The 12486-nt window shown below is 51.1% G+C and overlaps 1 protein-coding gene across 13 annotated transcripts in view; it reads right to left on the reverse strand.

Moving 5' to 3' along the window:
• The window catches only part of ANK1 (ankyrin 1), a 243289-nt gene that overhangs the window by 63958 nt on the left and 166845 nt on the right, over positions 1-12486 (reverse strand). For all 13 annotated transcript variants that reach the window (XM_063668702.1, XM_063668704.1, XM_054499717.2 and 10 more), the window contains exons 4-13: positions 11198-11296; positions 10543-10641; positions 9053-9238; positions 7753-7851; positions 7152-7250; positions 6742-6840; positions 3279-3476; positions 1729-1827; positions 1227-1325; positions 578-676 (exon numbers count right to left, since the gene is read on the reverse strand). In XM_063668702.1, the coding sequence (XP_063524772.1) occupies positions 578-676; positions 1227-1325; positions 1729-1827; positions 3279-3476; positions 6742-6840; positions 7152-7250; positions 7753-7851; positions 9053-9238; positions 10543-10641; positions 11198-11296 (1176 nt within the window). The remainder of the gene's footprint in view (positions 1-577; positions 677-1226; positions 1326-1728; positions 1828-3278; positions 3477-6741; positions 6841-7151; positions 7251-7752; positions 7852-9052; positions 9239-10542; positions 10642-11197; positions 11297-12486) is intronic.

Genomic DNA, 12486 nt, shown 5'->3' on the forward strand with positions numbered 1-12486 from the left:
AATGCTGCTGTCGGGCTGCCTGGGCCAGGTCTCATGGGGCGCAGCTGGAGGCTTCCCTCGAGGGCCCCAAACACAAATCACAGGCCTGACTCTAAGGAGAACCCATCGTGGCCTGTGGTTAGGAAGCCTGCTGTTGGCCAAGTGAGCAACTGGCAAACTCCACAGCTCTTCTCACTGCCTACTCCTCCAATCCCCGCAAAATGTGATTACAGTAAGGGGGAACTCTTCGGTTTTAGATCAAGTAATTCTTGCCTGATTTTCGCTGGCAATGCTTTCTTCAAATGTTGCCCCCCTCCTTATATGGCAACTGTCATCGTTAGCCCAAGACATACTCGGGCCAGCCACGCACCTTGGACTTTCCTTATTTTAAAGAAATGTGGCTCTCATGCAAAAATATCCCTGGTCTTCTCAAACCCCCTGCAAAGCAGAATCTGAGCACTCAGAGAGACCTGATCGGGATGAAAAGTGATCCCCAGGCCACAGCACTGCAGCCCCGCCTGGAATGAGGATGGGTTCTCTGCACAGTACCGGAACTGCTCACATCTGAAACCCTTCCCTTCCTGCCTTCACTACTCACCTTGGCCTTGGCATTGACTTTGGCTTTGTTCTGGAGTAAATATTTGGCCACTTCCGTGTGCCCGGCTCTGGCTGCCATATGTAGCGGGGTCTCCACTTTCTATAAAATAACAAAATTATAGAACTGTTCATACATGCCTGCTGTCCAAAACGGCACACACAGAGCTAGGAAGTGCAGCCTGGAGTGGCTTGGTGGGTTTTTTTCCAAGAGGTGGAGTTGCCCCAGCAAGCAGCTCTTTAACCTGGTGTGTGTGCATGTGTGCATGCGCATGTATGTATGTGTGTGTGTGTGCACATGTGTGCAGGTGCATGCGTGTATGTGAGTTTATGTGTGTGTCTGTGTATTCTAGGTACACTGAAAAGTAAACCCCGGAGCTAATGAATATTCAAAAATGTAAATGTATTCCCAGTGAACACTTATAGACGTTCCAAAATTATTGTCCAAAACAAAACCTCCAAGGTTTACGGATGTGTGAGAAATTTAATCCACAAAGCGTCAGTACACAGGGATGTCCTCCCCCAGTCTGAAGCGTTGGCTGTTCTGGGAATTGTAGCTCTGTCCCCAGAGGGTAGGCCTGGGAGCACTGGTGAAAGCTGCCCTCTGAGCTCTTGGTCTAGAGGAGCAAGCCCCTGCCTGCCTGAGGGCTTACCACGTTGGAGACGTTGGGCGACGCCCCCCGCTGCAGGAGGTTCTTCACGATGGGAAGGTGCCCCATGAAGGAGGCCACGTGGAGAGGTGTCAGGCCAGACTGAAACAGAAAAAGGTGGAGTCAGATAAGTGGGAGTCTTTCCGCTCCCCTGAAGAAGAGAGAACCTGACGGTATCTAACGCTTTCACAAATGGTTTTCCAAGAAAAGGGAGCTATATGAGGTGGGTTTGCTTCCAAGAAAATGGTTGGAGAAAAAAATTACTGTGGGCAAGTCGTGCCCACTCTTACAACTTGCAAAAATTGTGTCTGATCTTGGAAAGCTCCGTGAGACTTGACTCACGTTCCCTTGTCTTAGTCACCCCTGATTCATTCCTTCCAGCAGTCCAGACTTGCAGACACACATACCCCTGCAGCCACACAAAGCTACAAAGAGCGACTCTTGGAGAAGGTGGGTCGGGGGAGACCACGGGCCTGCCCCCAGGCTCCTCTGCAGTCTCTCTTACCTCGGTGACTGCGTCGATCGAGGCTCCCGTCTTCAGCAGCAGCTCCATGACACGGACGTGGTTCTTTTTGCAGGCGATGTGTAAGGGGGTAAAGCCATTCTGCAGCCCACACAAAGGGAGACAGACAAGCAGGGGCTTACACACGGGCCCAAGGAACGCCCAGAAGACCACCTGGCTGCTCTAAAAGGCAGCTGCTGCCCAGGCCACCAGCAGATGCCCATAGACCAATCAATGAATTAATGCCAATTGATTAGTCTTATAATGTCAATTAATGCAAATCATGTAAGAGACAGGTGGCTCTCACTTCATGCACTAGATATGTTCCTGAACATGTTGTTTATAAACCTTTTTAAAAAATTTATTCATATTTCAGATGCACTAAAAGATCCTGCCATTTAAAGCCCCCTAAAGGTAAATTTACAATAAAAGAGTACTTTCGTGAAGCAAATCATGTTCCCTCTTCCCTGAAACCACTGATCATTTTTAGTGAAATGGATTTCTGCTCTAAAGTGTGATGTACTCTGAATGTAAACTCTGAAGGGCAGAAATGTGTATTTGTTTTTGTCTGTTTTTTTCAGTGCTTTACCCACTTAAGGCAGTGGTTCTCAAATATAGGAGGTGGTGGTGGGGGTATCGTTTGCACCTCACCCCCAAAACATGTGGCAATGTCTGGGGACATTTTTTATTGTTAACTAGGGAAGGAGAGCTATGAGTGCCTAGTGGGTAGAGGCCACGGATGCTGCTAAACATCCTACAGCACACAAGACCACAAATATTGACCCCAAATGTCAATAGTCCTGAGGCTGGGAAATCCCAACTCCCCTACAACAGTATGTGGCCTGCGGGCACTGCTCAGTGAAAGCTTTTTTGAGTGAGTGAATGAATGAATGAATGAGCCATCCTCTGCCATCCCTGGAGGATATCCTGCCCCTCAGTTCTGCTGCCTTGGGAAGAGGCAGAGAGGAGATGTGGTTACAGGCATGCTTAGTGCAAAGCTACAGCCCTACTGGATCCCCAGACTCCCTGGGAGCCCCTGTCCTGGGAAGGAGGCAGAGGAACCACAGGAGGGATTTGCTCTGGGCCTGAGCTTCCCTTTACACAAGTGCCATGAGAACTGCAAGCCCCTCTGTGGACGAAGGATGCTCAGCTCTGGCCATCTCACTCATCCCCAAAGCAGCTCAAAAAGCCACGCAGCCTCTAAGGAATCACTCAGCTCCAGGCCTGGCTCCACTGGAGAGACGCCCCAAGCCCGCACACCTACCATGCAGGATGCTTCCTGAGTCCGGTCTCCTGGGCCCAAACTCACCCCTGACCTCGGCCTGGTCACCAGGGGCAGGGGTCGATACCCAGCTGGGTGTGCAGCGGAGGGTGCAGGAGGGGTGCACACCAGGCCCCCACCGTCCAGTGCTGTCACACCCCACTGCTCAGGCCTCGAATCCGGGGAGCTCCAGGCACCTGCCACCCTTCCCACAGGCCCAGCCATGCCTCTCTGGTCCTGCCCCCAGCCTGCCCTGCCACTCTGCACCTTCTCCAGCAGCCCCCCCACTCACCAGGGCTCTGGAGTTGGGTTTGGCCCCTTTATCCAGAAGGACCTTGGCCACCCTGTGGTGTCCGCAGTGGGCAGCCACGTGGAGCGGGGTCAGGTGGTCCAGGGTGATGTCGTCTATCTCTGCGTCATATTGCAACAGGAGCCGGACACAGTCGAGGTGGTCTCCCTGAGCTGCCATGTGAATTGGGGACAGGCCGTTCTGGGTAAAGAGGAAAACACAGGCAATCACAAAGCCTTCTGGGGACCGAGCATGGAGATTCAGGACGATTCCAACATCACTCCCTACTTCTTCCCTACACGATGCTTCCATAAGGCTCCGGAGGGAGCTTGGCTCACCCCGGCCCCCACACTCCTGCCGGTCTCTGACCACAGGCATTCTCCTTTCCACCTGGCCAAACCTTCAAAACCATGTCCAGCAGACCCACCTCTTCCAGAAAGCCATCCCTGACCACCCTAGACTCCTGTGGGCTTTCCTTACCTGCACCATGCGCTCAGACCTTATTCTCATATTTGCCCAATTATATTCATAGCTAACTTTTTAGGGGAGTGTATCTTTTCTCTTTACTTATACGCCTCTTAAGATCAGTGACTTAGCCTAATATTTCTCATTAAATGCCCCACGGTGCCATTAAATGCCCCATGATGCATGTAACACACATCATGGTCCTTAAATTATGTGATTTTGAATGAATGAATGAATGAATGAATTATGATAAAATAGAACTTGGATCTAAATCCCTCTGTTCCTTGTCCCTATCAAATGCAGTTCAGTTAAAGAAAATTCTGTTAAGGATACTCATTTCTCAAACAGCAATTTGTTTAAAAAACATAAAAGAGAGAGGAGACTCATTCATTCATTCAGACATTAATTCAACACATATTTATCAAGTGATTAATGTGCACCCAGTATGGGTTAAGCTCTGGGGAAACAGAAGAGAACAGACATAACCCCTGGCCCAAGGAAGCTTGTAGATAGACATGGTGTTGTCTTTCAGTGCCCTGAAGTGGGATGATCAAAGCACAGAGGTGTGCACAGACAGATGGCATCCCTGATGAAGGAGGGGCATTGGGAGGGAGGAGGTGAGGCCTGAGCTAGGACTTGAAAGGAGCTGAATGGAAATTCACCAGGAGGACCAAAGGGGAAGAACATCCTAGTGAAGGGAGCAGCGTGTGCAACATCACAGAGGCAACTACCCTAGGGGAACCCAGGGGCCTCCATGCAGTTTGACAGTCTGGGGCAAGGTGATTGCAAGCATGGAGCCAGGCTGGAGAGGAGGCTGGAGTTGCACCAAGAAAGGCTAGGAGCTCAGGACCTGGGATTTCAGCTTTTAGAAAGTGGAAATGAGAGGATTTTCATCAAGGAAGACGCAAATCAGGTTCCATGACAGCAGATGTTAGTGTTATAGGCTGAATTAGGTCTCACAAAATTCACATGCTGCAGTCTTAACCCCCAGGACCTCAGAACGTGACCTTGTTTGGAAACAGGATCTTTGGGGAGATAATAAGCTAAAATGAGGTCATTAGTGTGAGTTCTAATCTATGACTGGCATCCTTAGAAACAGGGAGATTTGGACACCTGCACAGCAGGAAAATGTCACATGAAGATGAAGGCAGAGGTCAGCATGATGCTCTACAAGCCAAGGAAAACAAAGATTGTGCCCAAACCACCAGAAGCTCAGGGAGAGACTGGGAAAAGATGCTCCCTCACAGCCTCAGAAGGAATCAACCCTGCTAGGCACTGTAGCTCACCCCTGTAATTCCAGCACTTTGGGAAGCCAAGGTGGGCAGATCACTTGAGGCCAGGAGTTCGAGACCAGCCTGGCTAACATGGTGAATCCCCATCTCTACTAAAAATACAAAAACAGGCCAGGCGTGGTGGCACATGCCTGCAATCCCAGCTACTCAGGAAGCTGAGGCACAAGAATCGATTGAACCTGTGAGGCGGAGGTTGCAGTGAGTGGAGATCACACCGCTGCACTCCAGCCTGGGTGACTAAGTGAGACTTCATCTCAAAAAAAAAGGACCAACCCTGCTGACACCTTGATCTTGACCCTCCAGCTTCTGGAAGTGTGAGACAGTAAGTTTCTGTTGTTTAAGCCACTCAGCGTGTGGTTCTTTGTTAAGGTGGACCGAGCTAACTCAGTTAGTTACACTTGCATTTCAGAAAGGTCGTACCATAGTTCCCAATTGAAAAGTCACATATTCTCAGTAAGGAATTTTCATAAGCATTCTTTTCAGCCCCATTCTAATGATCTGGATAATAAAACAAAAAATCTTAACTTCTGGCCATGTATTATGTTTAAATACAGCACTCCTGGAAAAATGTTGAGAATTTCCTAATAATTTAATTGATAGTAGCAATTCTACTTTCATTTAGCTGAGGAGTTTTACTTTTAGATATGCTTTTGAAGACATTATCTCACATGGTCATCCCAACAATCCTAGGAGAGAGGGTGGGGGCTCTCCAGATGAGGAAACTGAAACACAGAGAGGGCAAGACACATGTTCATAGTCACACAGCAAATCAGCCAAGGATGGAGGGTTAAATGAGAAACGCTTTTTAGTAGAGGAACACCCTCATGCAACAGCACACACAGACACATGCAAGAACCAGCGTGGGGACTATGAATCATGACCCAAATTAACGACAGCTCTACAGAACAGAACATGATAATGTGTCGGGAATAAATCAGCTTTCACTGTATGGTCTGAGCCATCATTTTATGACAGAACTGCTCATGGGAAACCTCCTGGGTAGCCGTGAGTGGGCCTGGCTTCTGCCTTGCTCTGCTCTGACACAGCTCAATTCACGGGGCAGAGGGCCCAGAGCAGGCGCAGGTAGTACTGTGTGGCTGACAGCTTTCACCCCTTGAAGACTCAAGTCCTTATGTTAGAACCACGTAATGGCCCTTTTCTCTGACCCATAATGGAGTCTGAGAAGAACTGTGTTCTTTTCTTTTTAACTTCGCTCCAGTCTGGCCCAGGCTCTGAAGACTTCTCAGAGTACTTAGTGCCTGTCTTTTCTGGAGCTGGGAAGAGAGACATAGGGATTGATCTAGAGCAGTAGTAGGCGAACTATACAACCTGTGGGTCAAATCTGCCCTGCCACCAGTGTTTGTCAATGACATTTTATTGGAACACGGGCCCTAGTTTGCATATTGCCTATGGCTGCTTTTCTGCTACGTTGGCAGTGTTGAATCATTGCAACAGGGACCACGGCCTGCAAAGCCTAAAATTGTCTAATACCTGGTCCTTTAGATAAAAAGTTTGCCGACCCTGATCTAGTTAGGAATTAGAGCTACACTGAGTGCCTCCTATGTGACAGGCACTGTAATAAATGTCAAAGGTGCTATCTCATTTAGTAGTATTAGCATCTCTGTTTTATAGAAATAGGATTTGATGCCAGGTCTGTTGGACCTGGAGCCCTGCCTAGAAAATGCACCTCACAGGAAGGAAGCACTCACCTTGGTTTTGGCTTGGATTGGTGCCCCGTGGTCCAGCAGGATCTCTGAGATTCGCACGTGCCCATTTCGAGCTGCACAGTGGAGAGGTGTCAATTCGTCCTTTAAAATACAGAGTCAAAAACAGAAAGCCCAAAAGGCAGCGATCAGAAGCCATTTGGAGAGAAGACTGCCTATGGCATCATCCCAGCCCACGCAAGTGCTGACGTTTCCTCAAGCACCAGCTCGACCTCAGCACAGTTTTACTATTGCCTCCCACTGCACGCGGCACTGCCCAGAATACTGCTGCAGGCGGCTCCGGGAGGCTGGTGGTGCATCCCTAAGTAGGTCACCAAGGGCCCGCTGCTCTGGGTGAGGCTCGTGAGGGGGGAACTCCCTCCCCCTGCCTGGCTACAGTGCCTGCTGGCACCCACCTTGGTCTTGGTTTCTATCTGGGCTCCCCGATCCAGCAGCAGCCGCACCATGATCACGTTGCCCCTGCGGGAGGCGATGTGCAGTGGCGTGATGCCGTTCTGAAGGGAGGAAGCAGGATGGTCAGGGTGCGTCATCCTTCCCTGGAATGCAGCTGCTGTGCACCCGCTCCCCTTGTCCCCAACCCCCAGCCCCCAGCCCTGCAACGGCATTATCAGGGCATTTCTGGCCTAAGACATTTTAAAACCTGAAAGGACCTGCCAACAGGATGGGTTATCCCACCACACCAGCCAAGCCCATGCCTCCCAGAGTCAACATAACAGACGGCAGGAAAGTCAGTTATTTGGAAATCACTCTCTGCCCTCCAGGTTTCCCACTTCTAGGATGGGAAAATGGAGTTTAGGGTTTTCTCAAGACAAAGCAGGTGGAAACCTGGGGGGGGGGGGATGATCAGAAACCTGCCAGCAAGGAGCCCGACCAGACAGCAGGGCTGTTTAACCCACAGGCACTTCTGCCACTGGGATGAAACCCATGGTGCCGAAGCAGGAGCAACTGCCAACCCCAAGCCCCCGGACAGTGAAGGCGCACCTGCCCCAGGGTTACCTGTGGCGTGAAGTTGACGCTGGCTCCCCTGTTGAGGAGCAACTGGGCCACGTTGAGGTTCTCGTAGTGAGCTGCAATGTGCAGGGGCGTGAATCCCGTCTGGGGCACAACAGAAGCAGAGAAACTTGTCATATGTGATTTACTTCTATCTCAGAATCAGCCCTGGTATGCAGGAAACTCGGGTGGGGCAACAGGACTTTACAGACAAAGGAGATTTTGATGGGAGGGAACATTTGGTAAGGGGGTCAAGAGAGGCTCTATGGCACAGTGTATTCAAAAGCTGGGTGTCTGCCCTGAGCAACCAGAATTGTATGTTAACCTCAGACTCTGTGGGCCCGCTCGTCAGAGTGAGCACCGACAAAGAGATTTTCATTCATGAATGAAAGTGTGATGGGGCCATGGTCTTTTTTTTCCCCCGGTTTAGACAGGGTCTCACTGTGTTGCCCAGGCTGGAGTGCAGTGTGATGTGATCACAGCTCACTTCAGCCTCCACCTCCTGGGCTCAAGCAATCTTCCCACTGCAGCCTCCCCAGTAGCTGGGACTACAGGTGAACACCAACATGCCCAGCTAATTAAAAAAAAAAATTTTTAGAGGCGGGGTCTCACTATGTTGTCCAGGCTGGTCTCCAATTCCTGGGCTCAAACCATCCTCCTGCCTCAGCCCCCGTCCATTGTCATCATTCTGTTCCAGAGCCTCAAGCCAAGCCTAACCCCACCCAGGTGTTTTCCAGACAAAACCCAGTGGATCTAGGGCCCGTGGAAGAGGGGAGGGGCGGGGTGCAGGAGAGGACTGTGAATAACTCCAGTAAATCCATTTCCACTAAAAGAAAACCAGCAGCCTCAGCCTACAGACAGCAGATCAGCGGTGCCTCCGAACACCGGAGAGCGTGCCCAGGTGACTGTGCAGGGCCCCGGACCCCCTTTCTCCACACCCCGGCCCCTGAACGCCTCCTCCCTCCACCACGGGGCAGCCGGGGAGGAGAGATGAAGGAACATCAGGAAGGCCGCCTCCTGGGGTTCCAGGGTGACCTGCCCTGCCCGCCTGGACCCATTTCCAGATGACCTGGAGCAACAGGAACCATCCCCGCTGCTCGCCAAGAGCACGTTTCTGGGCATCTGCCAGGGATTTAGAGCGGGGCTGTCCAGGGGTCCCTCTGCGTCCTGGGGTGGGGGCGCTCAGTGCGCACTGCCGGCCCTGCACGCTCGGGTCTCCTGCTTGGGAAGTCGCTGGGCGTGCGCGGTGCCCCCTGAGCCCATGGGCGTCCGCGGCCCAAGGCTCCTCCCTCCTCCTCGCCCTCACCTTGGAAAGCACGTCCGGGTTGGGGTCGTTCTGCAGCAGCACAGCAGCCGTGCGCGTGTCGTCGTTGCGGGCCGCGATGTGCAGGGCCGGGAGGCGCACCTTCCCCTTGGTGCCGTAGTTGATGAGGTGCGCGACGACGTTCTCGTGGCCCTGCTGCAGGGCCACCGCCAGAGGCGTGAAGCCGTCCTGGCCAGAGGAGGAAAACGCTTTGCTCTGACTCGTCTGACTCCAGCCGCCCTTCACACAGCACACACCCTTGCCCCTCGGGCTTATGCTCCCAGCAGCCCCAGCCTGAGGGACCTCCCTCCACCAAAGCCCTCTTCATCCGCCAAGTTCAGCCTAAATGCCACCTCCTCCCTGAAGCCCTTCCTGCCTCCACTTCCTTTCTCTGCAATCTCACAGAACCTGCCGAATTTTTCTTTAGCGTTAATTTAGTTTTCCTTTATAATTTGCTTCCAGTTTGACTTATTTTAAGAAACTTTTGACTGCTCAGATTCTTTGCCGGCTCCCTTTCTCACCCCATCTGCTGGTGCCAGGATAGTGCCTTGACAAGGAAGAACATTACTAACACCGACCAAAGGCCAGAGTCCACACCAGGCCCTGATAATTCAATTGTGAGCTACTATTATTATCATTATTATTTTATTTTTGAGACAGGGTCTCGCTCTGTTACTCAGGTTGGAGTATGGTGGTGCAATCATGGCTCACTGCAGCCTTAACCTCTTGGGCTCAAGTGAGCCTCCCACTTCAGCCTCCCAAGTAGCTAGGAATAAGGCACACACAACCACACCCAGCTAATTTTCTTTTTCTGTAGAGACGGGGTCTTGCTGTGTTGCCCAGGCTGGTCTTGAATTCCTGGCCTCAAGTGATCCTCCCACCTCAGCCTCCCAAAGCGGTTGGATTATAGGCATGAGCCACTGCACTTGGCCATGAGCTACTATTATTAATTCCCTCAGTTGTGGACATACTAAGGGGCACAGGACCCCAGGAACTGATAAAACGGAATGACAACACAGTCATGTCATTGAGCCATCCAAAGTTAAGAGTCAAGAGACTCCTTGGCTCTATCTAGTCCAATTTCATCATTTCACCAATGACAAACTCAGGACCACAGCTAATGAGACTTGTCCAAGGGTGCATGGTGGTTTTGTGGCAAGAGCCTTTCTCATTAAGGCCCAATGCAAACTTGCCAACCATACACACGCATGCTTCGCCTGCCCCTCCAGTCACAAGTATTGGCCATAGCGGGAAGGACACCCTCAAGTGTGACGTTGTTTCTTTGGTACGTGTCTGGGCCTTCTTCAAGACCCATGACTTTGTCATTAGTCCCTTGCAGAACCTGACAGCACTCTGGATTAGTGCAGCGACCTAAAGGTCATCCATCATGACATGGATGCACCCCAAGCCACATCCCAGGTAGGTGTCACTTGGAGCAAGGTTGTACACCTGGGAGACTTCTGGTGGTGACGACATTTTTCCAAGGTACTTACTTCCGTGGCTACGTTCTGGTTAGCTCCATTTTCCAGTAAAAACTTAACCACTTCCAAGTGGTTCTCTTGTGCTGCCATGTACAGGGGTGTAAAACCTTTCTGTAAACCAAGAGAGGACATTAGCATCCACCCGCAATGTAAGAAAGGCCGACGCCAGCACAACGTCCTCTTACCTGGAGGACAGCGCTCTCTTCATTCCATTCCCTCCCACCTGACCCCTCCTAAGGAAACTCATTGTCATGGTGACTGGCGTACCGGGATTATTACAAAAGGCCACAGAAGCTGTGCCTCCCCTCGCCACCGTAGGTCAGTCTCTTCAGCTCACATACTCCTCACTGATTTCATCAATGCTGCACCCCATGCCTCATTCCCCCAGTCCTCAGTTTCTCTCTCCACCTGGGCTGTAACTGGACAAACTATTTGGCTTAGGTCCACAACAGTTCAACCCCGTCATGCTTAGGACGTGTGGTCTATGCATGAGAAATAATAAAGGACGCCTTCACCACTGCTCAGAGACATGCTCCTGAGAAATGTAGGCCCTGCCCCACAGTAGTGTGTGTGTTAACATGGCTGCCAATGGACCCACGAGGGAGCAGGAAAGAGGAACCACGTGTGAAAAGGCAACACCCTCTAGTCCAGACCAGAGATCCATTACCTGTGACTGGGCGTTGACGTTGGCTCCATAGTTGACAAGCTCCCGGACCACCTCATCCTGCCCAGCCAGAGCAGCGATGTGCAGGGCCGTGTTCCCCTTCTGAAACACATGGGGGAAGGGAACAGAGGCGGTTTCCCACTGGGCCTGCTACGGGACCAGCAAAGGTCTGTGGACAGGTGCTGCTTGAGGGACCCGGGGGCTTTCTTCATGGCCAAAAGGGGTAGAAAGGACACACGTGTGTGCTTGACCCCTTGCACATCCTGAAGTCGTACTGAAAGTACAGGGAGGAAGACACAGCCTGTTCTCTATGACAAACAATGCTGCAAGAGCCATAAAAAAGAAGGAAATCAGGTCTTCTGTAGCAACTCGTCTGGAACTGGAGGCCAGTATCTTACATGAAGCAACTCAGAAACAAAAAGTCAAATACTGCATGTTCTCACTCATAATTATGAGCTACATAATGTGCACACGTGGACATACAGAAGGTGGAGAGACACTGAAGACTCAGAGGGTGGGAGGTGGGGGCAATGAGAAATTATCCTTTGGGTGGGATGCCCACTCTTCGGGTGATGGCCACACTAACAGCCCAGGCTTCACCACTACACAGTGTATCCATAGAACAAAGCTGCAATCGTACCCCCTCAATCTATAAAAAGAAAAATATTTAAAAAGAAGACCACCAGCACTGGCTGGTGTGATTGGAATAGCGCAGGAAGGGGCAGGTGACACTGAGATGTGCGGTTGAAGGAGAGTGCGGCCATGACAAAGGAACTCCTTTTTTTAAAATTATGTATCCATAATAATTAAAAATAAAAAATTTTTATAAAAGAAAAATAATACTGAAAGAAAAAAACACCCCCCGCCAACACACAACTTCTGAACATCTAATCTGCTTTGTGGGTGCGGCGTCCTGTCCCCAGCAGACAGCACATCGGCGTCCCTCAGGACACACACTGGAAGGCTTGTCAGCGAGCTGGCCTTCCGCGGACCTGCAGCTCCGCTCAGCCTGCAACTCTGCAAGGCAACAAGCCCTCTGAGAGGCCTGGGAGCACCAGGAAAGGAGGCCAGCAGGTCCCTCAGGCCCACACGTTTGATGCCGTCCCAGGGATACCCACAGACCACAAGCTGCAGTGGAGGGGACAAAGAGATGGGAGGCAGGGGAGTGAGGAAAGTATTGGACAGAAAAGGAAAGGGTAAGATCAACTCTATGATGTATGTAGGGAAGAGAAGAAAAATCAGAAAATAAATGGGGGGTAATAAATGGAATACAATCTGGCCAAGAAAAATAC

The sequence above is a fragment of the Pongo pygmaeus genome, chromosome 7 (genome assembly GCF_028885625.2).
Source record: "Pongo pygmaeus isolate AG05252 chromosome 7, NHGRI_mPonPyg2-v2.0_pri, whole genome shotgun sequence".
In the NCBI taxonomy this organism is placed as follows: Eukaryota; Metazoa; Chordata; class Mammalia; order Primates; family Hominidae; genus Pongo; species Pongo pygmaeus.